The sequence below is a fragment of the Sinocyclocheilus grahami genome, unplaced genomic scaffold (assembly GCF_001515645.1).
Source record: "Sinocyclocheilus grahami isolate Dianchi unplaced genomic scaffold, SAMN03320097.WGS_v1.1 scaffold286.1, whole genome shotgun sequence".
Taxonomy (NCBI): Eukaryota; Metazoa; Chordata; class Actinopteri; order Cypriniformes; family Cyprinidae; genus Sinocyclocheilus; species Sinocyclocheilus grahami.
Genome location: NW_015505465.1, coordinates 697,710 through 725,149, shown reverse-complemented (window position 1 = coordinate 725,149; position 27,440 = coordinate 697,710). Strand labels below are relative to the sequence as shown.

General features: G+C 37.3%; 1 protein-coding gene across 1 annotated transcript in view; it reads right to left on the bottom strand.

Moving 5' to 3' along the window:
* The window catches only part of LOC107600572 (O-acetyl-ADP-ribose deacetylase MACROD2-like), a 607,387-nt gene that overhangs the window by 46,455 nt on the left and 533,492 nt on the right, over nucleotides 1-27,440 (bottom strand). The window contains exons 8-9 of the mRNA XM_016292504.1: nucleotides 13,864-13,945; nucleotides 1,406-1,450 (exon numbers count right to left, since the gene is read on the bottom strand). Of these exons, the coding sequence (XP_016147990.1) occupies nucleotides 1,406-1,450; nucleotides 13,864-13,945 (127 nt within the window). The remainder of the gene's footprint in view (nucleotides 1-1,405; nucleotides 1,451-13,863; nucleotides 13,946-27,440) is intronic.

Below are 27,440 nucleotides of genomic sequence, written 5' to 3'. Positions count from 1 at the left end.
GTCGTTGAGGTATGAAAATGTTCTCCTCCTTTAAGATGTTTCATTTAGCACTCCTTCTCTTTCACCCTCTGTGTTTTCAATCATCTAACTTTTGTGGAAGCGATCAATGCTGGCCTTGTTACCCTGCCAGAAAATCTCCATCTCATAATCCCATGGAGTTTAAGTGACTGCTGGAGACATGTTTGACCTGGGTTCAGTTTTGCAGCTTAACTGAAAAAAAAAACACTACTATACAGTGTTATTTTAGTATTATTTATGTACTATTGTAATATTTATTATTATTATTATTTTTAATTAGCTTATATTTTTATTTTATTTCTAGCAATTTTGTTAAGTTTTTGTAATTTTAATTCATATTTAATAAATATTTCTATCAGATTTTTTTTTAAATTTCACTTTTAGTTATAGTAATTTTAGTACTTCCATTTAAACTTGTTTGATTTCATCTGGTTGACAAGGCAACATTTCTACGTTTTTCAAGTGTTCAAGTTTTAATCTAATATATTTTATTTCAGTTTAATTTAGTTAGCACAAACAATTTTTCATAGCTTTAGTTAACAATAAAAACACTGTTACTGCAGTCTGACTGAAACCCTTGCATAGCGTTCTCAGAGACTGGTATCATCCAACCTGTACAGTTTTGTAGTCCAGCCTAAACCGAGAGATAAGCCCAGATTGGATTACCATTGTATGATACTCAGTTGTCTTTTTGACAGTCGCTTAAGCAGGTTTGCGACCATTGTGGCTATGTAAGCCGGATTTAAGGGTCTACTGCTGGGAATTAGCTTAGCACTGAATCGTTTGTAATGCTGTACCTGCCGCTGTCTATTTAGCTCCTGTAGCAAACGCGCATTAGTCACAATGAAACACCTTTATTTTCTATCTCTTTTTGTCACCGTTAATGTACAGTTAAAGAGGCTTCCAGATGAAGGCCTTGTAATCTCTTCTGCTTTTCTGAAAGTCAACAAAGAAGGTAAGGTGATTTGCATCTGAATGGACCGCCGTTAAAAGAAGACGTGCCAAGCAAATTGCATTCCCATTTGATAACGTTTCATTCGAGTCCGATTAGCTTTCAATCAATCTGAATATGGTCCAAAACAATTCAGGCCTGTAAGAGCACAACACCTGGCAACCTTCATCTCAATTAACTTGCCAAAAGACCAAAGTTACACATAGTAACACCAGCAAAACTTTTTCAGGCATTCGGAGAGAAAATGCAGACTCTTGTTTTCTTGTTTATAGGCAATTGTAGAGCTGCCACCCACAACAAAAGGCCCGATTAATCATGGGAAGAGTGATTCAGATGCCGTGGATTAAACTTCGTCGGGCTGCAGGATATTGGATGTGATAATTTCCCATCTTGTTTGCAATTGTGAACACCGCATTAGGAAACACTGTCACTCACCTTCTTCAACACCGGCATCTTTTTCATTCTTATGGTCGTCATTATCTGCAAAAGACAGGAAGAGAAACCAGAGAGGTCAAAAGCTACGACCGCAATCCTAACACGATCAAAAAAGCAGCCCGGTGAGCGTGGATTTCTGTGGGCTTAGTCCTATTAGTAGTGTAACGAAAATTCAGCAAATCAGGAATACAACACATTTATTTACGGAGATGCCTCCTTTGCAAGACCTCAGAACAGGGCTGAACAGGAAACAGAGGCAGAACAAGCATTGATTTTTACATTAAATCCAAGGTTTCTCTAAGGATTGAAAATATGTGGTTTGTTGAGTCCCCCAGGCAGTTAGTTCTAATGAAAGCTGAGGAGAGACAAGCCGAGAGCTCGCAGTCTGTTTGATCTGGATTGATGTATTATTTGAGTTCAGGCTGCTATCAAACGCTCATCTGTGGGAAGACAATCATGCTATTTGATATGATCCAAGCAGCAATTAAATTCAGCATTTGGAGGAGTGCCGAAATTGTTTCAGCTGAGGTTGAAGGCGACATGTCTATATCAGTTGCTCCTAACTGGTTTTGCTTCAGAACCCAATTTTTCATTGGACATAATCACAATAGCAAAAAGTTTTAAACTACAAAGCTAAGAAACTCCTTAAAATGTAACATTGCAATGTTACAATGAACTGCATAGACCCAATAATATACAACAATATTAACATGACATTAACAGTAAAACTGACAATTTTGTAAATGTAACACGTGTTATTCTCCAAATGCTGGGCCAAAAAGATAAATATGAGGCATATCAGTAAACTAAAATCATATCCTGTGTAAATCAAATGGCACAGTTGTGAATGTGGCTTTATGTTGCTTTTATGTTTTGTTTTTTTTAACTTTGAGTTGTTATAGTCTTCAAGGATCTGACTAGCTTCAACCAAGTCACAAATGATTTTGCAACAAGATATACAGATTTTCAACCTTTGACGACAACTAAAAATGACAAACGTTTCTCCCTCCTTTTTAAAAGTTGATTTATTTTGCTATAACTATTGATGATTATATAGTGCATTAGGCATTGTTTCTTTCCTACAAATGTGAACAAAACAGTTTTTTTTTAATCCTGACTATGGGTCATGATGGTGAACTATTTGTCCAACAGTTTGAGTTTTTAAAGATTTTTTTCTTATGTATATATTTGACATATTTTAGATTTAAGACGTACGAAATGTTGTCTAACATTTTTAAATAGTAGATTATCATCTGTTGTATCTAGCTCTTGTCAAAGACATAGTTTTATACATCTCTAATCTGAAGAGACTTGTTTCTGGGTCCCGACCCAACTGTTGAAAACCACTGATCTATAGGATCTTGACCTGACTGTATGTAAAAATACCTGTATTTCAGCCATCTGTCAGCTAAATATGCAGGGATCAGCATTCCTCCAGTGCTCAGCTCTCTTATATTCTATCCTCTGTTCTTGTTCGCTCTCATTCCCTCCTGTACAGGTCCACTGCTCTCTTTAACTCTGTTGTTTCTTCTTTTTCTTTTTGTCTATTCCTTTTTTTACACTCTCAGCTCAGAGTACTTGCCAAAGAAGTCAATATGTCCCCTGAATTTGACTCTTTTTCTGCTTGAGTGCCTTTTCTCTTCTTGTATGATGCCAAACCTAATGGACCTGAAGCCTGGTGTCTGGAGCCAAGGCTGTTCCCTGCCTGGTTAAAGCTTGTTAGCCATCGTTGACGACTGTTAGCTATTACCACAAACCAAACAGGTTCCAATTCATACACTGCTAGCTCATAATTAGATCTATTCTCCCAGACTTCTTCTAGAAAACTAAATGTTTAAAAGAAATTCTAGCTAAAAGTGAACAGGGCTTTTCTTTTTCTTTTTTTTCATAAAGCCAATATAAAATCAAAATTATTTGCTTTGTTCACAATAAAACCAGGAAGAAGCAATAAAAATTTCATCAGTGCATCTTATTCTCGTTTCACTCAGAAATACATTACATATGTTGAATGGGTTGTGAATAGCAAATCACTGTTACACTGTGACAAAAACAGCTTTTTTATTAAATTTTTTAAGCCTCTTGCAGACCTCATCAGCATGTCATCCTCAGACAGGCACATGGTCACACACACAGAAAAACACGTTCACACACTCACACATCCAGCCTCTAGCAAAAGCTCCTGCTTTGATAAAACACTCCTGTCATCTGTTCATGAGAGAAAGACTGTCAAATCTCCCTCAGGACGGTGGGGCCATGTTTTTCCTTTTGTTTAACACAGAATAAAAGCAAAGCAGGCATTTATCTGGGGAAAAGAGGGGAAAAACAGTGACATCATAACATGCTGAGTCACACTGGACAGGGAGCAAACCCTTTGGACAACCTTCAGCAAAGAGCAAGTGCCCTCTGTGCATGTGCCAGCTGATTATGCAATATCCCAATGAAAGTGCTGTAAATGTAATGCACTGCTATGCTGTTGTATGATTTTTTTAGCACTTTATGCTAAATGCACAAAGCAAGACTTGTGCTTGCTGCATCATTTCATCACTGTAACGCTGATTATTAATTAAAAAATGTAAGGTAAGTAGGTATGTATGTATGGAGATGAATGGATGGATGAACGGACAGACAGACAGATGGATGGATGTATGGATGGATGAATGGACAGATGAATGGACATACAGACAGAGACAGACAGGTAAACAGATGGATGGACACATGGACAGAAAGATAGTTGGCGGACAGAGAGACAAATAAATAGATGGACAGACGGATGGACGGATGAACAGAGAGATGGATGGATAGACAGACAGAGACAGACAGACAGATAGATGAATGGACAGACAGAGAGACAGACAAATAAATAGATAAACGGACGGACAGACAGACAGATAAACACAAAGATGGATGAATGGATGGACAGACAGAGACAGACAGATAAATAGATGGACGGAAAGACAGAGACAGACAAATAAATAAATGTGCGGATGGACGGACGGGCAGACAGATGGACAGATGGATGAATGAATGAATAAATGAATGGACAGACAGACAGTCAGATAAATAGATGGATGGATGGACAGAGACAGACATAGATGGACAGATGGATGGATAGGCGGAAACAGACAGATAAATGAACGTGTGGATGTATGGACATATAGATAGATGGATGGATGGATGGATGGATGGATGGATGGACAGATGGACCATCTGTCAGCTAAATATGCAGGGATCAGCATTCCTCCAGTGCTCAGCTCTCTTATATTCTATCCTCTGTTCTTGTTCGCTCTCATTCCCTCCTGTACAGGTCCACTGCTCTCTTTAACTCTGTTGTTTCTTCTTTTTCTTTTTGTCTATTCCTTTTTTTACACTCTCAGCTCAGAGTACTTGCCAAAGAAGTCAATATGTCCCCTGAATTTGACTCTTTTTCTGCTTGAGTGCCTTTTCTCTTCTTGTATGATGCCAAACCTAATGGACCTGAAGCCTGGTGTCTGGAGCCAAGGCTGTTCCCTGCCTGGTTAAAGCTTGTTAGCCATCGTTGACGACTGTTAGCTATTACCACAAACCAAACAGGTTCCAATTCATACACTGCTAGCTCATAATTAGATCTATTCTCCCAGACTTCTTCTAGAAAACTAAATGTTTAAAAGAAATTCTAGCTAAAAGTGAACAGGGCTTTTCTTTTTCTTTTTTTTCATAAAGCCAATATAAAATCAAAATTATTTGCTTTGTTCACAATAAAACCAGGAAGAAGCAATAAAAATTTCATCAGTGCATCTTATTCTCGTTTCACTCAGAAATACATTACATATGTTGAATGGGTTGTGAATAGCAAATCACTGTTACACTGTGACAAAAACAGCTTTTTTATTAAATTTTTTAAGCCTCTTGCAGACCTCATCAGCATGTCATCCTCAGACAGGCACATGGTCACACACACAGAAAAACACGTTCACACACTCACACATCCAGCCTCTAGCAAAAGCTCCTGCTTTGATAAAACACTCCTGTCATCTGTTCATGAGAGAAAGACTGTCAAATCTCCCTCAGGACGGTGGGGCCATGTTTTTCCTTTTGTTTAACACAGAATAAAAGCAAAGCAGGCATTTATCTGGGGAAAAGAGGGGAAAAACAGTGACATCATAACATGCTGAGTCACACTGGACAGGGAGCAAACCCTTTGGACAACCTTCAGCAAAGAGCAAGTGCCCTCTGTGCATGTGCCAGCTGATTATGCAATATCCCAATGAAAGTGCTGTAAATGTAATGCACTGCTATGCTGTTGTATGATTTTTTTAGCACTTTATGCTAAATGCACAAAGCAAGACTTGTGCTTGCTGCATCATTTCATCACTGTAACGCTGATTATTAATTAAAAAATGTAAGGTAAGTAGGTATGTATGTATGGAGATGAATGGATGGATGAACGGACAGACAGACAGATGGATGGATGTATGGATGGATGAATGGACAGATGAATGGACATACAGACAGAGACAGACAGGTAAACAGATGGATGGACACATGGACAGAAAGATAGTTGGCGGACAGAGAGACAAATAAATAGATGGACAGACGGATGGACGGATGAACAGAGAGATGGATGGATAGACAGACAGAGACAGACAGACAGATAGATGAATGGACAGACAGAGAGACAGACAAATAAATAGATAAACGGACGGACAGACAGACAGATAAACACAAAGATGGATGAATGGATGGACAGACAGAGACAGACAGATAAATAGATGGACGGAAAGACAGAGACAGACAAATAAATAAATGTGCGGATGGACGGACGGGCAGACAGATGGACAGATGGATGAATGAATGAATAAATGAATGGACAGACAGACAGTCAGATAAATAGATGGATGGATGGACAGAGAGATGGACAGATGGACAGATGGATGGATAGGCGGAAACAGACAGATAAATGAACGTGTGGATGTATGGACATATAGATGGATGGATGGATGGATGGATGGATGGATGGATGGATGGATGGATGGATGGATGGATGGATGGACAGATGGATGGGTGGAAACAGACAGATAAATGAACGTGTGGATGTATGGACATATAGATAGATAGATAGATAGATGGATAGATGGATGGATGGATGGATGGATACCTGTAGATCATTTTTAAATCAAACATGTTGCAGTAATTATGTGAGTTAAAACAATAGTGTCTAAAATGTCTAAATTATTTAAAAAAGAAACAAGACACATGTAAGCCAACTAACTAGAGACTGTTCTAATTCCACTGACCAGATGGACGGCACACGCACAGACACCAACGTACATCTACTGTCTCTGCTCCTCAAGGACAGCCAGACATGGGCCCCTGGGGGCCAGAGAGTGTGCTGGAACATGCTGCCTTTCAATCTGCTCATGTCTGAAAGCATTTTAATCAGTTGCAGGGCCTCCCAAACCAATCAATTACTTTAATCAATCAATTAGAGCACTGGGGTGCGATGAAAACCGGCTTACCACCCACCATTTTGTTCAATTGGATTAAAATTCCAGGCTAAGGAAAAACCAAAAGAATAATAATAATAATTGAGAGGATGTTACATAGCCAGAAAAGAATGAAGATACACAGTACAAGAAACATGTCAAAGCTTTTCTTATGATCAAATTTCCATAGAAATTGCAAATATTCAACTGCTGCACTGAAATATTTTATTGTACAGTATAGTGTTAGAAAAGCTGTTTACGTTAATGATTCTGTCTCTTGAAAGTAACACACAGCTAAATCGCTGCTAGCTCCTCACCACTATCGTAATGGCTGTATTCCTAGCTGTGTAAAGCCCCACACACGGTGGCACTTCAAAAAAATTCCCATGGTGTGTTTGATGATATTAATGCACCGTAACACACTCAGCGTTTGTTCCCTGGAGACTGAGGACGTTGAGTGTGCAGCCTTCATTTTCAACTCTTTCGGGGGTCCAGGAGGCCCCGTCGACTTACAGCGGACGACCATCGTCTCACCGCAAACACCCGGCTTTACAAATGATAGGCTTTCTGACAGTAACACTGGGAGAGGAAAGCCTCTATTAAAGATAGCAGGGGGAGCTGTCGTTTGAGAACACGGCATATACACACCATGTAAATATGGATGTGAGCAAAGGGTCTGAATATTTAGGACCATGTGATATTTCAGTTTTTCTTTTTTAATAAATCTGCAAAAATGTCAACAATTCTGTGTTTTTCTGTCAATATGGGGTGCTGTGTGTACATTAATGAGGAAAAAAAATGAACTTAAATGATTTTAGCAAATGGCTGCAATATAACAAAGAGTGAAAAATTTAAGGGGGTCTGAATACTTTCCGTACCCACTGTATATATATATATATTCTATCTATCTATCTATCTATCTATCCGTCCGCCCATCTATCTGTCCGTCTAGCTATCCATCCATCCATCCGTCCGTCCGTCCATCTAGCTATCCATCCATTCACACACACATTAATGAAATCTTTCTGATTTTATACCCCACGAGTCATTCTATCATGTCTTTCACACATTTTCACAGTTCTTTTTTTACAATATACTGAATCTACTTATTTATCATATCAATATAGAACATTGAAACACTGTGAATGAGAGACAGAGAATATTAAATTCTGCCTGCTTTTTTCATAATTGTAACTCGCTGAAACACAATCATAACCCATATTAATGAAACACAGATAATGTTCACAAGGAAAAGCTTCCTAACCACACCATTTATTCAATATAAGAATTAGGTCTTGCGGAAATGGTTGTGATTTCACAATTAACATACAACTGCATGATTAATCAAAAGTGAAGCACAACAATGTGTAATTTACATGCATTCATCTGAACTCATCTCTGCACATGCTGTGAGTTTGGGTCATTTATAACAAGCATTTGGAAACAAAAAAACAAACAAAAAAAGCCAAACCATCTTCTCAAACTTGTAATCAGAAGCGCTTATAAATCAGCTGTTGTCAACAAAATGGAAGCTTTTAGGGCTCTCTGTGGTTTTCCACCAAAATACAAGCTTACGGTTAAATGTTTTGAAAATAAATAAATGAAGCCATAGATATTATAACAGTTTAACTGGAGAATAATTTTATTCTTAATTACTATTATTATTTTTCTCTTATTATTTTTCTACAGTGGAATACTACAATAATATTTCATATTTTGATTTAATAATAATCATAAACTGGAGCTTTTATTTTTAAAATCACAATTGAAATTTTATCAGAAAAATCTTTTTCCCACCAAATTGTGCAGCCCTCTCACTGCCTATGTTTGCATATCAACTGTTATTTAGTATTTAGCCCATGCAGACCTAAATTATTATTTTGGGGGCAAGAAATCTTGACTAACATTATAAAGACCCTTTTACATGACTCATGCCTACGTCACATTTCCCAGTGACCATTTGAAGCATAGCCAATAAAAACTTTGCTAATGTATCAAAACACTCATTCACTATTTCCAGTATAGCTCCTGCTTTTTTTGATTTGATTGTGGAACTATGTGGAACTATTACAAGTTTACTTTAGGTCAGGGGTCTCCAACACGTCGCTCGCGAGCTACCAGTAGCTTGTGACCTGATTGGAGGTAGCTCGCCAAGACATACTTGACATACCAGCCGTGAGGTTATTTTAATTATCCCTGTGATGAGTGGGGCAGGGCTGAGAGCCGTGGGAGCGGAGCGAGGCCGGTGGAGTGAAAGATAATGAGCGACACCTGCACCACTCACTGGTCTCGAGTCCCACGGAGGAGCTCCGGAAGGATAAAAGGAGGAGTAACGATAGTGAAGGATGAGAGAGGACCAGGCCTGGACTTTATGTTGTTGTTCTTATATTATGTTTTATGCGGCAGTCGTCTGTGAGGGGCTGCCACTTTTACTTTTGTTTTGTGTTTGTTTGTTTATTTATTTATTAAAATTTTATGTTAAATGTTCGCCGGTTCCCTCCTCCTCCTTCCCGATCTACGAACTTTGTTACAATCCAGTTTCATATTTTAATCATCACTAATTTGATTATCGCGATTTGAAGAACTCACAGTAAATACTGCTCAGCTTTAATCAAAGTTATTAAGAGTCTTGCGCAGGCGCAACACGTAGTTTCGTTTTGTGTGAAAACATGATTGAAAGCAGACTGCTGAGGGAAATTATATGAAAGAATGTATGATTGAATTATTTGTATGAATGCATAATAGGAAACCGACTGTTTTCAGAAAAGTTTCGATGGCATTTGCTTTCAATAGGAAAATTCCAGATATGGGTGTCATGCCATAAAATATTTTTAATATGACTGACTTTGTATTTAATGTGAATTTAATAACAATATTGTGAGTTACTAATTATAACACTTTAATTTTACAGAGAGCAAAGAACATTTACATTATCAAAGAACATCTACATTCAGTCTAGCCAGAGTTCAGGCACTCTCAAAAACTCCCATTAAAAATCACTGAAGCTGTTTACACTGTGAAATGAAGATCTTACTTACATTCGTACGCACATCTGCACTTTGCTGTTTCTGATGAGAGAATTCGCCAGATAATTCAGTCAGCGAGCAAGTGAACAAAACACTGCGTTTCAGCGATGACTCATCTGAACATCTCTGATTGGCCATTGCATTCATAAGCTCAACAGAATCGTGTGTGATTGGTTATAATGCAGTGCTGTACAAACGCGTCTGTCTTCGGCTCAGCGCCAGCCAGCGAACGCAGATTTGAATTTAGCAGTTGGTGCTGTGCCACACTGAACGATCTAATCACACTGATGTGATTGTATCAAATAGAAAAAATATTATTCGCCTATTTTTTGTCTTTTGGAAGCTGCATTCAAAATCCACTTGGCTCAGAAATCTGAGGGGGCACGTGAATGGGTATGACGCCTCTGACCTACATATACTGCAAAACTATAAAATATGGTCCCTTCAAATGTAAGTGTTTTTGAACCAAAAGAGACTTCAGTGAGGTCCAAATAAAAAACAGAGAATGAGTGAAAAGGAGAATGCTATCCTCTAATTTGGAGAAAGCTGAAGTGGGGTGACTGGCTCATTCTGATTGGTTGTAAACTAAGAGAGTAGCGCCGCCATCTCATTTCTAAACACTAATACAAAGAGACATGCCTGGGGAACACGGACCTGGCTGATATAATTACAAATTCTCTGGTGAATTCTATCTTTCAGCACGACCTGGAAGAAGGAAAGTGTGTGTGTGTGTGTGTTTGTGTGTGTGTGACAGGAACATGACAGAAACAAAACATTCTACAAGTAGGGAAAAAGTGAGTGTCTTGACACTTATTATTCCGCCCGGTTCACAAGTCCTAGTGTGTGCTTGAGGGGAGGTAATGGTGGATTATATTATTCTCCCGGTACAGTGCATTCACCATTCACCTGTTTGTTTGTGTGTGTGTGTGTGTCCATACAAATGATGAACCTCCAGGCAGCGGCTCATTTGGAAACCTCCAGGGGGTCTTGTCATGGAAGTGCAGCGAGCTTCAGGCAGAGCGAGACAGCAGGACACTTGGGAAGGTCCAAAAGGGCTCTGTTGCGGCCTGCACTCACATCATATGTTTGTTTAGCACTCAGGGAGATTGAAAAGAGGCTTCCTGAGAGAGACTTGGCCTTTAAAGAGAGGGAAACGCTACATGGGCGCACAATAGACAAGTTCCCATGGAACTAGCTAGTGCCACGTATCATAAGGCGGGAGAGGGAGCAAAAAATGAAAGAGAGACAAAGTGAGGGATTGGGTGAAAGCAAAACAGTCATATTGACATTGACAGAAGGCCAAAGTGCAAGACAAAGAAAGTGAAAACCGAGGAACCGACTTCTAAAGTTCCATCATACGACAGTTAATCTTTACATAAACCGACGCCAGCATCATAGACCACATGATCCAACCAAAAACAGACAAGCAAAAGTGTGAGGTGGAATGTCACTGAGGAGGTGCCGTCCTGCGTGCCTCCGACATCTGGGGTTTGCCGTCGAGGCTCAGGATCACTGAGGGTGTTGACAGAAGTAAAGCCCCTTTGAGTCATGCTCTACATATGGACCTCCAGGCTACAACGATTGCGCTTCAGAAACAAGCAATCGGTACTATGAAATACTAGAAGTCAAAATGCTCCACACCTGTTAAACTCATACACTAGAGGATTTCCTTGGATTCTCAAGCAGCGAGGAAAAGCGAGATGTTATAGGGGCCTAAGAGCTTAGTTACGAATTGAGTTTGTGGAAACACCAAAAATCACTCAAAGGCAGCTGGTTACAAATGGAGATGCGAATGCAATGAGCCATAAGATGCAGACAGTGAAAACACGTTCCAATGCACAAAGCTTATCCTATTTCTCTCCTTTCCTCTCGGTGTGTTTTTTTTTTTATATGTAGTATTTGATTTATTCTTTAAACATGGTGTCTATGTTTTTGTCAGTGTTAAAATGCTTTCTCCTAACCTGGCTTAATGTGATATAAGTAAGCCATTTGTAGGTTGATTTCCCCTGTGGCAACTTCAACAATACTCTGTTTGCCTGACAGAGCAATACTGATTCTGGGAAACCGGTCTGAAAATTATTTTAGCAATTACACAAAAAAATGGTCATCATTTATTCATCCTCATGTTGCACCAAACTTGTATGACTACCTAAGAGTCTAAAGACCATGCTGGTCACTCTTTTCCATGCAATTATGATGAATGAAGACTGAAGATTTCATCATGCAAATTTAGCATAAACTCATCCACTATATTTCAGGTCTTTTGAATGAGGGAAAAAAAAAATTTCTCTCTCAAAATTTAAGTGATAACTGCCACCTCTAGTGAGTTGTTACCTGTTGCTACCAACTGAATTATGATGAACGAATCATTCATGTTAGTTTTGTGAACCAGATTCCAGATTCATTGAAAATATCCAACTCAAAAGAGCACTTTGGACATCTTTACGTCTATATGAACACAAGGAGATTTCATGGAATAACTTACATGTGTCTTTTATGATGCTTTTCAATATTTTTTGAAGAATGAAAGTTCTTTATTCACAGTAAATGGTAACATTTTACAGTAATGTTTCATTCATGAACATTAGTTAATGCATTAGCTCATAAACTATCGAAGCAATATACAGAATTTATTAACCTTTGTTAATGTTTAATTAAAAAATATATTTGTCCCTTGTTAGTTCACAGTACATTAACTGATGTTAAGAGATATAAATCTTTATTTTAAAGGGGTCATATGATGTTGCATTAAGAACAATATTTTGTGTATTTGGTTTAATGAAATGTGTTTATGCAGTTTAAGGTACAAAAAAAATCATTATTTTCCACATACTGTACATTATTGTTTCTTCTCTATGCCCCACCTTTTTGAAACGCGTCGATTTTTACAAAGCCGATTGGTCTGAAAAGCAAGGTGTGCTGTGATTGGCCAGCTATCCAGTGCGTTGTGATTGGCCAAATACCTCAAGCGTGTGACGGAAATGTTACGCCCCTACCATACTGTGATGCCCTGTCAGGCCGGAGCGATGATTCAAAAACATGAAAACCCATTATAAACTAGGCATTCGTTGCATCCAGTGGGGACATAATTATGGATTATAATGACTTATACTGTCTTTTTACTTGATCACAGAAAACAAAAATAACGACTTTATTCAACAGAATATCCATTGAACGCAAACCGTGTATGCTGTTCTGTGTCAGCTGCGCCACGTGGATACACTGTTTATGTAATTTACGTTTTGATTTGAATGAAAACAACATATCCGCATTGCGCAGCACAGAACAGTAATTTTTGTTCCGAAGACGAACAAAGCTTTTTACGGATTTGGAACGACATGGGGGTTGTGGTGATTAATAACAAAAATGTTCATTTTGGGGTGGAGTAACCCTTTAACTAATATTAATAAATGCTTTAGTATTTTTTTTTTAATTGTTAGTTCATGTTAACTAATGTTAAGAAATGAAACCTTATTGTAAAGCGTTATCCAGCAAAAAAAATTTTTAAAAAGTGACCACAGTCTTCAGCATTTTACTTTTGTATTGTACAGAAAAATAAATTGTGCGAGTTTGGAACAGCATATAAATGGTGACAGCAAATGAGCACATGATGACATAACATACATTTTTTAATGAAACAGCCCTTTAATTGGAAGAGAGTCTGACTGTGGTTATCCTGATTGCATTGTATGATCAAGGTGGGGTGAAATCATTTTCAGTTTAAATAATCCAGTCTGGGCGGTACATTACCATAAACAGGTTTTGGTTATGTGGAATCCAATCACTGCCTGCTGTGCTGTATTTGTGCACTTTGACTACAAAATATGATACAAATTCTTCCAGGCGTCACGCCAGTCAGACGCCTGACATTGTGAATCCTGCCTGATACTCGAGTAACAAGCTTTGAGCTGAGTGGGTGTTACAACCAACAAATAAAATGAAGTTAGACTCCAATAAGAAGATACAGTACCTGGGGAGAAGAAATCTGACATCTTCCTCTTGTAAATCTCATAATCTGTCTCCAGAAAGACGCAGAATATGACACGGTCGATCTGCAGAAAGAGTGGAAAAGAGGCATTTAGCATAAGGGAAACCTGGATCAATGCATCTCTGGGTAAACACATGGCTACGGGCAACACTATTAATAAATATGAAAGTACTAGTACTCAAACCTGTCATAACTAGAGCTCAGGGGACTCATTTATGACACTGAGGCATTTTTAGAGACTTTTCTTACTTTGTACAAAATCGAAAAATGTCTAAAACAGTACAAAAGTTTATTTAGTGAAACAATTTTGGCAAACTATCGATATACACAGTGAGGCATCATCAAAACAGCCAACACATTTATTACAATAGCAATGATTGGACACATTTGAAAATTTTTTGGTCCTACGCCTTCCACAGACAATATAAATACATATCGATACATTTAGACCACTTAACTTAGTGATTGCTTTGTATTTGTGAAGAGACTTTCAACCAGCATAACAAAACATTTTTTTTAACCAAATCACCTACCCTGCCTTTAAACACAGTGCATTATTCAATACTAAAATTCTCGAACAGTCGCATGCTACATTGTTGCCACATTTGTCCATGTTTAAAATAGTGAGTGCCATCTAGTTATCATTTTGAAAATAAAAAAAGGTATTTTTGCATGTACATTGTACAACCTAATTTACAGTGGGGGAAAAAAGTATTTAGTCAGCCACCAATTGTGCAAGTTCTCCCACTTAAAAAGATGAGAGAGGCCTGTAATTTTCATCATAAGTATACCTCAACTATGAGAGACAAAATGAGAAAAAAAATCCAGAAAATCACATTGTAGGATTTTTAAAGAATTTATTTGCAAATTATGGTGGAAAATAAGTATTTGGTCAATAACAAAATTTCATCTCAATACTTTGTTATATACCCTTTGGTGGCAATGACAGAGGTCAAACGTTTTCTGTAAGTCTTCACAAGGTTGTCACACATTTTTTTTCTCATTTTGTCTCTCATAGTTGAGGTATACCTATGATGAAAATTACAGGCCTCTCTCATCTTTTTAAGTGGGAGAACTTGCACAATTGGTGGCTGACTAAATACTTTTTTGCCCCACTGTATATAAAAATGTCTTAACAGGTAGAATCACACTGGAAATAAAAGGTCAAGATGATTGAGCTGCATTATGGGACATAAATGTGCATACTGTGCACAGTTTACCAACTGTATACTGGACTGACAGTATTTCCTTTAAGGTTTTATAGCACATTTGTATTGAATTTGTACTAAATACATACAAAAGAAGAGAACACATTATCATTCATCGCCACTCTTCACTTCCTCCACTTAAGCTTAAACTTCTAGTCATCTCTAACCACAGCTCACCAGAATGCAAGCAATGTCACTTAGGAGCAGAACATCAAGATTGAAATGGAAAATTAAAACAAAAAACATAAAACCTCCCAGCACTCCCTTATCACTGAGGAGACCGGATCCCATATTCAAGTCCATCTCTTTCCATTCCGGACCACCCAGACCGGCCATCCTGCTTAAGATTTTTATGATACACTAGTACAGCAGGGATCTCAACACAAAACCCTCTTTTGATTCTTCCCATGTTCCCAAAACAAAGAGCTCATGTGAACAAGAGTAGAAAACAACACAAAGAAAGACTGCCGTCAACCTGTAGGGTTGTATTACACTGTATTACTAAAATCAAAGATCCAGCAAATGTTTAAATAACAAACATTTCCTTCGTATTTGCATATTTTTTTCAGTGGGGTTTAAAAGGCCACACTGAAATTCTAGAATTGGAAATGTCACTTAAACCTGAAAATAAACAGAAAGGTTTAGTGAATTTATTTACATAAAGAAATGTAGAATGAATAAGGAATGAAGATCCTGCATTTTTCTTCACTAATCATAACAAAATTTGCAAACCCCTTTGTACAGACCTTCAGATGATACTAAGAAATTTAGAAATGCATCTCTTTCAATTCAACTTCAACTCAAATAGTTACGCTGATCAAACATTTTTTTAAATCAAAGAAACTATATTATACGTTAATAAAACGCAAAACAGAAGCATTACAGCTGGCGATCACCTTTAGATTTTGAGACCCTATATAAATATTAATTCCTGCCCTGAAAGACCTCCTTTAAAACCAAGAAAGGTGATACTTCCTCTCTGTCAACTCTAAGGGTCCTTATCAGCCTCACTCTCTCCCGCTCTGCCACAGGTATGCCTCTCTCTCCCTCCACGGAGGAAATGTGCCTCCCAGGGAGACGTCAGATAATCGCCTTGCTGAATATTGCAATATTCCCTGACAGCCTTGTAATGGCCTCTCTCGTCTCGTGTATGGAGAGTGTATGGTGGATGGAGAGGGAGATAAAGCAGGACTCCCTGCGGGATGGCGAGAGACCGGACCACCTCTTCTACCCCTTACTGGCAAACCACATGAGGATTCAATATAAAATCATTCTCCCTCACAGCCTTGTGCAGATAGATAGCTGTCTATTAATAGTTTATGGCCTGCCCTTTGGAGTAAATGTTAAGACTTGACTTGAGACTAGTAACATTTTTATTTTTGTGCAGGAGAATGTCTCCGGGGGATGCCGTGGCCATAAAGATAGAGGGAAAAAATGGTCCTGCGCAGTTTTTTCGCCTCTTCATCCTTTCAACTCGGAATTGGAATGAGAGACATCTTTAAGATGGCTATAAAGACCAAGGGCTAGGACACAAAAAGGGGACAACACAACCATAGGAATCTCTACAAAAACCTAAACGCCCATTGAGAACAAAGAAGAATCTAGAATGTCAATAAGCCAATGGTTCTCAACTGGTTTTCTTACAGGATCCAGATTACCTGACCCAAAAAAAGTAAACAAAACGACCTTAACATGAAAAAAATTAAGTGTTTTTAATGTAGCCTGTTTCATATTTTCTTTGACCTTGGAATTTTTAGGACTAGGCATTGCCATGCAACATGTTCATGAAAGCATCTGTCTAATTTTGCATGCATCTACAAAATGACATGAATTTGCAGCAAAATAATGTTGTTTGATTGGACAAATGGCCTATTTATTCACCATAACTATACATGAATATTAGCTGCATTTAGCATTAATTTTTTTCAGAACAAACCTGTGACCCATTTTTGCATCCCACTAGTTGAGAACCACTGTGTTAGCAAATACATGGGAGAAGAATTTCCTGCTGGGAACTCTTCTGCATTTATTTAGATCATTACATCTGAGTCTCTCTCTCACTCATCCCTCAGGCACAGAGTGAATGGAAAGGTGAGAGGTCCTGATAGTAGAGGTCGTCCGCACCTTTTTCAGGCATTATGTTCAGAGAGCAGGGCACCTAGACTTTAGGAGAGATAGAGGAGATATGGAGAGAACTTTCTGTTTCCGCCTTGTGCTATTTATATCTAAATGGCCCCAGAGTATAGATGTCCAATGGTAAAATAAAGGATAAATTAACAGAGGGATGAAGAAGGGAAGTAAAAGAGAGGGTGCAATCCAAACTATTAGTCTTGGATCCCAATATAAATATACAATACTAATAACCAATACTATACTTACTGATATATAGTACTGAATTATTTTACAGGTTTAATTATACAGGTAGCAATATAAACATTATTATATGTCTATAATACTAAACCTAGATTTACACACACACACATACTGTACATAAATATATACTTTATGTATGTGTGTATAATATTAAAGATATGAACATATGTTTTATATTATTCTCTGTAGACACTGTGTGTGTTTGTATTTAAATATGTATACACTTAAGTACAAAAATACTGTGGTGTGGGAATTTTATTGAAATATAGTCCCATTTAACTCATTAGGATATTAATGTATTTGTTCATTTGGTTATGAGACTCACAGGAGACTGTTTGCTCACTTGTTTAGTTAAGTCTCCTAAACATTAATTATTTAATGTAAAACTGTCCTAGGTGAATTAATGCAAGTTTACCATTGCTCCAATTTTCTGTGGTCATGGACACACACACACAGGTTTGTTTTTATGGTTTATGGGGACTCTCCATAGGCGTAATGGTTTTTATACTGTACAAACCGTATATTCTATTGCCCTACACCAACCCTACCCCTAAACCTACCCCTTACAGGAAACTTTCTGCATTTTTAGATTTTCAAAAAAACTCATTCTGAATTATTTATAAGCCTTTTGAATTACGGGGACACTGAAAATGTCCTCATAAATCACCTTCTTATTGTAATACCTATGTCATACCCATGTTATTATACACATTTGTGTCTTCAGAAACCCCATAAACATGCACACACACACACACACACACACACACACACACACACACTAACAGTGAACTGCTTACTGAGGAACTAACACTGATCATATGATCACTTTTATCACATCAGCCTCCCAGAGTCCCAAACTTAATATGGCAGCCACCAACATACCAGAAATTACTTTTAATTTGAGATCTGAGATCAAAAACCAGTTTTGACATTACATTACCTCTTTTTTTTTTTTTAAACCTGCTGAGGATATTTCTATATCTATATTACAGATGTTCTCAGGCGAACACAAGGGCATAAAGGTATAGCAGCGGCTATATCCATCATTGTTCGAGAGTCTCATTTTTAAAGCTATTGAGGCATCGCAAAAGGGATATTATTTGTCAAAATAATGACATGCATTTGACACATCCAAAAGCAGTTTCTCTTCATGAATGTGTCTGTGCAGCACATTAGGTCAATGTATGTCCCCAGAGCCTTGTATGTCATTTTACAGTAAATGTGCTGAAAGCCCGGCACTGAACCATAGTTCCCGTACACTGTGCTGAGCAGCGGGGGATTGTGGGAAATGAAGAATGGTGTTCAAACACATCCGCTGGTAAGCTGAGTGGAAGCTCAGCTTGAGAGGGTTAATGAAGGCCTAATGAGGAAGCAGAGATCGCTGTGTGCGGGCCAGACTGGTCATAACTCAACCCTGATTGAAGGACCACTGCGAGAGGGAGAAATACAGGAAATGCTTTGCCACACAGAGATGTATCTCTGTGATACAGAATCCCACAAATAATGTATTTTCAAAATAAAAAAAAAAGGTTTCAACAGTCCCCCATCCTCCTATGTTCAGACAACAGGTATAGTCCCATCCATCGTGCCATTCACTTCTATAAGCAACATACAGTAGTGGTGAAATTATTCATCAGGATAAATCAGAATAAGCAGTAATATTGTGAAATATTATTACAATATTAATAACTGTTTTCTATTTGAATATATTTTAAAATGTAATTCATTCCTGTTATGCAAAAACTGGGTTTTCAGCAGTCATTACTCCAGTTTTCAGTGTCACATGATCCTTCAGAAATTATTCTCATATGCTGATTTGATGCTCAAGAAACATTTCTATTATAAAAGTTGAAAATAGTTTTGCTGCTTAATATTTTTGTGGAAACTAATACATTCTTTGACGAATAGAAAGTTCAAAACAACATTCTGATCAATTTAATGCATTCTTTCTAGATACAAATATTAATACTCATACAAACAAACAGTAAATAAATCTATCTTTGTGACTCCAAACTTGAACGGTAGTGTGTGTGTTTAATTTGGTGATGCTACTGTAGTTGCAGTTACACACTTTACCTGTAAGGACAACACTGTTTATTTGAGCTAATTTTAAAGGAATAAACTAATTAAGAAATTAGGACAGATGCTATAAATGTTTTTGAGCCCTGGGTTTATAAACTCGACAAAATGATCTTTGAATGGTATCCTGTCAGCAACAATAAATACTCTATATTCAAGTTAATATACTACCTGAACAACTATTTACTGTATATTTATTGAACATTTGTATGTTTTATCTTATTGCTGTCGTCAGCGTTTAATAAAAGCAGCAATTCAAAATTGCCAAAGCCTTTCAGTAGAGTATAAATCTGAGGAATTTCAAAGCAGCAACACACAACTGGAATTCTAGATGAATCACACCTGGCCAGGTAGGACCAGCTTCAATCCATTCTCCTCGCTCTGATACAGTTGCTTGTAATTTGACTGTGGCTGCAGCCAGAAGCAGAGGCTCGGAGAGCCCAGCAGGTGGCACGACATTCAGCTGGCCCTCTTACCAGCGATCTGTCACCGCCAGGCACCCAGGCTCGTAATTACATGGGGACTGTGCTAGAAAAACTTTGACGCACTAGCTGTGGCATGTACACTCTTCTGCTTAGATTTTCTTATTGTTTCTGTCAAGCGTGATGAAAGGGATGGGTGGGCCACTGCAGCTCTTGAACCTGCATATATTGGCCTAAAGGTAGGAGGAGATATGAATGAGACGCAGATGTGATGTGTGTTTTACAATAATTGTAATTACTGGAACACTGTGGTCCCTTTTTCAACAAATGATGAATATTATCAAGCGAAGAGGTGGCTGTGTAGATCCACATAGTGTGTGAGTGGGTTGTAAGCAATTTGTCATCATTATAGGAATGCTGTGCTGCTGAAACTCTATGTGCACAGCATTGAGGAACATTACTATTAAAAGTAAAGCATTACAATATTGCATTACTCATTTTAAAAAGTAATAAATTATATCAATATTTATTTTTTTCTTTTTACTGAAAGTAAAGTTAATTTGCAGTGGACAAGTTTGTCAAGACTTTGAATTTTATGTAATAAACGCTATACCAAGAACCATTTTTTAGGGTTTTATTTATTTCATACTTTCAGAAATGATACATTAAATTGATCAAAAGTGAGAGTAAAGACTTTTACATTGTTACAAAAATTATATTGTAAATAAATTCATTTGAATTCTATTCACTAAAATTATACAAATAAATAAATAAACTATTATGTAGCACAATAGTTTTCAGCATATTAGAATAATTTCTGAAGGATAATGTGACTCTGAAAACTTGAAAAATTCAGATTTGCTATTACAAAAATATATATGTTTGTAAAAAAATATATTTTTATAAAAACAGCTATTTTAAATTGCTATAATATTTCACAATAATTCTGTTTTGACTGTATTTGTAAATCAAATTTTTTTTTTTTAAATAAAGACTTCTGTCAAAAATATTTTAAAAAATCTTACTGACTAAACTTTAAGTGTAAATAAATGCAACATAAATATTAAATAATATTTATGGGAAATAATCTATAATGTAACCTAATGTTTTATTAGACATTCATTTTATTAATATTTGACAAACAAAACCAAAAAAAGATATACATCTTGTCTATATAGCAGCTGTATCTGCAAAATCTGGATTCTGTCTGGTGCAGTCTCAACAACCTGGCGCTCAACACGCTAAAAACTGTGGAGATGACCGTGGACTTCAGGAGAAACCCCTCTGCACTCCCCCCACTCACCATCATGGACAGCACTGTGACTGCAGTGGAGTCATTCAGGTTCCTGGGCACCACAATCTCTCAGGACCTGAAGTGGGACACTCACATTGACTCCATTGTAAAAAAGGCCCAGCAGAGGTTGCCCTCCCTTCGCCAGCGGAGGAAGTTCACCCTGCCACAGGAGCTGCTGAAACAGTTCTACTACGCCATTATTGAATCTGTCCTCTGCACTTCAATAACTGTCTGGTTCAGCTCAGCTACCAAATCTGACCTCAGAAGACTTCAGAGGGTAGTCCGGACTGCTGAGCGAATCATTGGTACAACCCTCCCTTCTCTCCAAGAACTGTACTCATCCAGAGTGAGCAAAAGGGCTGGCAGAATCACTCTGGACCCCTCACATCCAGCACACTCCCTCTTTGAACTGTTGCCATCTGGTCGACGCTACAGAGCTCTGAGCACCAGAACGACCAGACACAGGAACAGTTTCTTCCCTCAGGCCATCCATCTCATGAACACTTGACAATAACCGTGGAACACACACTATTTATTCACTCATACACTTATTTATCTAACACACACACTCAGTCTACATTTAAATTTGCACATAATATACCTGTACATACAACTGTCTATTGTTATATACCTGTACATACAATTGTCGATTTGTATATTTTTATTCCTTAGTTACTTGTTCTATTTTTCTATTTTTTATTATCTGTGTTTTTGTTCTGTCACTGTCATTCTGTTACACTGTGGAGCTTCTGTCATGAAAACAAATTCCTCGTATGTGTAAACATACCTGGCAATAAAAACTCATTCTGATTCTGATTCTGATTCATTCTGATTCTGATTCTGATTTCATAGAAAGCATTTATTTTGGATTTATTTTGTTTTCAAAAACTTTCCAAAAAATGTTCTGTATGTCACTGATAAGCATGATACACACTCTATAGAACTATAATACCCATCATGATCATCACATGCACGCCCCTATGAAAGCTCAGGTGAAATATATCATTTTATTTTTTTAAATAATGTCTGATATTATGGTGTAAATGTAATAAGTAACAAGCTACTTGCTACTTGAAGGCAGTAATCCCAACACTGACTAACCCCAACACTGTACGCAGAGTCACAGCACTGACAAAGAGGAAAAAGCACAAGCATCAGCACTATGCTTTGTTCATGAAGAGAAAGCTGGCTCATAACGGCACGATGAGAAACGATAAAGAGAGTCCTGTCTGTCAGCATAAAGAGAGCAAGAGAGAGAGGAAAGACAGTGTGTGTGGGGGGGGGGCTTGGGGGTGCCCAGTGAGAGGCAGGTGGAGACTTTCCAGGCCTTATTACCAGCATAATTACACACACCTGAGCCAGCCCTGCATGAGAGGACAGAAATTAAAGAGTTGGGAAAAGCATGAGAGAAACACACACACACACACACACACACACACACAATAGTGCTCACATCCGGAGATCTGCCAATGGTTAAAGAGGGAGAGGAGAATAAACAGAGGAGATTAAACGATGCATGAACACACACAAATGATCACACCTACATCAGGCGATTTGTCAAATGTTGTAGAAACGGGGTGGAAGATGCCGCTCTGTGGCGGTCACAAATTAAAAGGCATGTGTAATTAGACTGGCAATGGCAATGTTTATATATAATGTAGGGGGCCGAACACAAACTTTGAGCCAAGATCATGAAGTGATGCTGTAAAGACTCCTGGAGGTACAGACGATTAGCCAAGGCTAATGCTAACCTCTGAGTAACCTTGGTTTAAAATATTTAGACAACCCTCTGTGCGTTAATACCTCTCCTGACTGATCCACAGATATGGTGATGAGACCAATTTGAAGTAATTCATACTGAAAACATTAGCACAAACTAACCAAAGTATGTTTGTTAGAATTCACCCAAGGCAAATGCGATTTAAAATCTGGCATTTTTGTTCATGACTACAAAATGTATATATATATATATATATGGTGAGCGTGATTTCACCAAGTACAACATGTTCCTGGATCAACATCCTTGTTGATCCTGGAGCAACATTACAATCAACCAATCAGAATAGAGATATAACATTTCAGGAGATATCTGTTTTAGGCTTACAATCAGGATTAGGTGCTTCTACACTCTTGTTAATGTGTTTGGTGGCTCTTGATGCCTTGACCCCAGCCTCAGTCCATACCTTGTGAAGTTCACTCAAATTCTTGAATTGATTTTACATGACAAACCTCATATGGCTGCGGTTCTCTCGGTTGGTTGAGCATCTTTTTCTTCCACTCAACTTTCTGTTAACATGCTTGGATACAGCACTCTGTTAACAGCCAGCTTCTTTGGCAATGAATGTTTGTGGCTTACCCTCCTTGTGAAGGGTGTCAATGATTGTCTTCTGGACAACTGTCAGATCAGCAGTCTTCCCCATGATTGTGTAGCCTAGTGAACCAAACTGAGAGACCATTTTGAAGGCTCAGGAAACCTTTGCAGGTGTTTTGAGTTGATTAGCTGATTGGCATGTCACCATATTCTAATTTGTTGAGATAGTGAATTGGTGGGTTTTTTGTTAAATGTGAGCCAAAATCATCACAATTAAAAGAACCAAAGACTTAAACTACTTCAGTCTGAGTGCACTGAATTTATTTAATACACAAGTTTCACAATTTGAGTTGAATTATTAAAATAAATGAACTTTTCACGACATTCTAATTTATTGAGATGCACCTGTATATGAAATTATTTTTTAAATATGTATTAAATATTTGTAATTAATTAGCTTAAAAAATGTATTATAATATTTATTTTTATAATTTAGTAAATAATGATTTTTTTTAATAATTATTTTAAAAAATGCAGTTAGGTCAACAAAAGTGAAGAGAGGTACATTTTATATTTGATAAATAATAAATAAAATAATCTTGGATAATATATAATAAAATGTGATGAGCATTTGCCTCCTTTAAAAATAAACAAATAAATAAAATAATATGGGAAACCATCCATTTTGTATCCTGATGCACCATTTATGACAAAAAATATTTAGGCTAATTTAAAAATATGTAAATTAAGAAAAAAAACAATACAATATAATATACCCCTACGTAAGTCTCCCAAAATGTAGAAAACGGAGGTAAATGATTTAAAACGGTACATAAATTATATAAATAGAAAAGTACTGTGTGTGACAGAAACTGTTGAAAAAATAGCTGATATTATGTTGTAATTTTAACATTTAACTTGCTATTTGTTATTGAAGACAGTAATGTGAGCAACCCCAACACTGTACACAAGGTCACTGCACCGCCAATTAAGGAAAAGGACAAACTTTGCCACCAAAACAATAACAACATAGTGTATCTTAATGCCACAGGGTAAATTGTTTAGAAAAATATTGCTCATCCACTTGTACTGCTATCAGTCTCTAATGTTAGCCTCTCCTGACACATTTCGTAGTGTAAAAATGGCAAACTCTCAGTCCCACCTGATTGATAAACCAAAACAAAGACAGGCAGAAACCACTTAAGAGGGTCGGGCAGGTCAGTCAGTCAGTTAGTCAGTCAGTCAGTCAGACGTTATTTTAACCTTGTATGCCTCAAAGAGAGAGATTGGGAGGTTGGGAGTTGTTGGAATCACTGTTAAAACTGAATTATCATTTCAGAGATGGGCTTCTGAAAGGTTTGCTTTTGAACAGAAACGCTGGATCTATACATCAAATAACAGCGGCCTAACAACACCGCTTAAGAAACCAGCAGTCATCAGGTGGACTGTGGGGAAAGTGCTGGGTGATTTTTCTCATAACGTTACAATCTATGAATGAAGGATAAAATCTAATGTAAATGGCGCTAAATTAAGAAAATGTTAGCAAATGTTCAACTGTTAGCATATGCTAATTTACATCCCCTGCTTGACACTGTAAGCTAGTTAACTTTAACCCAAAGAAGTAAAAAGCCATTTGCTAAAGGGTGTTTTTTGCACTTTTTTAACTGACTTTTATATTTAGGACACAAATTTTCATTAAAATGCCACTTTATTAACCAAGATATTATTTTAAAACAACTGCAATGCCATGGTGACCCATTTAGCATCCAGGACTCATTTAGGATCAGTTATATAATAGACATTTTAACACGCTGCAGTGTTTTGTCTCATTAAAAACCCCATTGCATAACATTTTCTGCATAAAACATTCAAATGCAATGTTCCTAAACTGTGCCCATAAGATGAAAAACTGATAATGAATTAACCACCATACTGCGTAAATCAAGCCTGGGGTTTATGACTAGCTAAGATATTATTCACAGATGTATAATAGAAAATTAAAATAGCAGCTATAAAACTAAATCCAGAGGATGTGAGGGAATTATAGTGAGATAACTTGCAGCATTAAAGCTGCATGTCAGCAAAAATACACTGCTCTTGAAGTCTCTCCTCACAAGAACTCTACTTCAATGGCTAAACAACAAGACATGCTTTTTTTCAGCATTCATTCCCTCTGGAGCGTAAAGAAAGCCACGTTTGAAAAGCTTGCATTTATATAAACTAAAATACAGGATACTGTAAAATGTCACAGCATGGGCGTAACTTTCGCCACCACTCTGGGGCTCTTGATCTGATAGATAATACGGCAGTAAGTAAATGTCAACTAGCACACGCTGTCCTCCCAACGGATGAAAAATGGAGTCCATTTCACCTCAGCTGAAATGCTAACAGCTTATTTGACAATAACACAATAGTCACTTTTTCGGGAAAATAGCCCGCAGCTGGGGAACATGCAATTTCTTGAGGGACACATTGCCACTTTTTGGCTTTGTAATGGATTGGATATGTGTTGTGAAAGCAAGGGGAAAACAAGGCTCAACAGAAGCTGTGTCAGTGTAACATGAGCATACAGCTAATAGAGCATTGATCCATTAGAGCTGGTTGTCAGACTGCAGTGTTAGACTGTAATTAAGGTGATGAAAGGGGTTATCCATTGTGCATGGCTAAAACAAAAGGACGGAGGGCAGAGAAAAAAATTAAATATTCACATTACACATATACCAGTTTTCAAGTATATGTCTGCTCAATAGAGATGCACTGAATGTTTGGCAACCAAAATTATTTGGCCTAAAACAGCAAAAAAAGCTCTTTCGTTGTACGGCCGAATAAGCGAAAAGACAGAATAAACTGTACTGAACAATGACATGACGCAATCAAATAGAGGCACGCACTGATTCATAAAATTTTTATGAATTTCTACAAGGCATGTGACAATGCGATATGTGCGACAAACATCTTCCCAAAATCATAATGAAAATAATTTATAAATATCAAGCGTAGCGTTAGTTCTGGCAGGTCACATTAGTCAAGCTCGCATCAGCTGACTCTCAGCTGATCCCAATCTACCCATGCTAGGCTGCATGGATGCGCAGGGAGTTCTTGCCCAAAACAGAACCATACCGCCAATCCAAACTGTATGCTAATTGTCAATCATCTTTGATGATAGTGGTCCTGACAGAACTGCTGTTGTCAATAAAAATCACTGTGGTCCTCCTGCTGGTTTCCGCCAAATAAAAACTGTTATTAATGTAAATGTTATTATTGTAATTTTACTGTTGTTCGGTAAAATCAAATAAAAACCAAAGACAATAATAATTATAACAGCTTTATTAATACATTTATTATAACATTCAAACATAGTGTTCAAATTGGGATCTGTAATATTTTCTGATGTTTTAAAACTTCTTTTAATGTTTTAATATAATTCTCTTCTGCTCAGCAAGGTTGCATTTATTTGTACAGTAAAACATACATGCCTGATTCAAGAAGGGGGTCTCAAAAATGGCCAAAAAATATTATTTTAATATTATTTTAATTTTCAGTTAAATTCAGCTTTTTTGGTATAATGTCTGCTAGAATGTTACAAATGTTCAGGTGTTAAGCAAATATTTTTAAATTGTTGTTTTGTAATTGATTTTTTCTTTGAAAAGCAAGACAAAACAGTAAAAAGCACATTTTGGCTATTTAATTTATGCAATGGTGAAAAAAATTGGCAACATACATGGGGGGAAAAATTTGAAAAACCATGTTTGATATTCGGCCTTTGGCCCAGTGTTTCATTTTGTTCAGCTTCGGCCAAGAATTTTCATTTCGGTGCATCCCTACTGCTCATTACAGTAAGTAAGTAAGTAAGTAAGTAAGTAAGTAAGTAA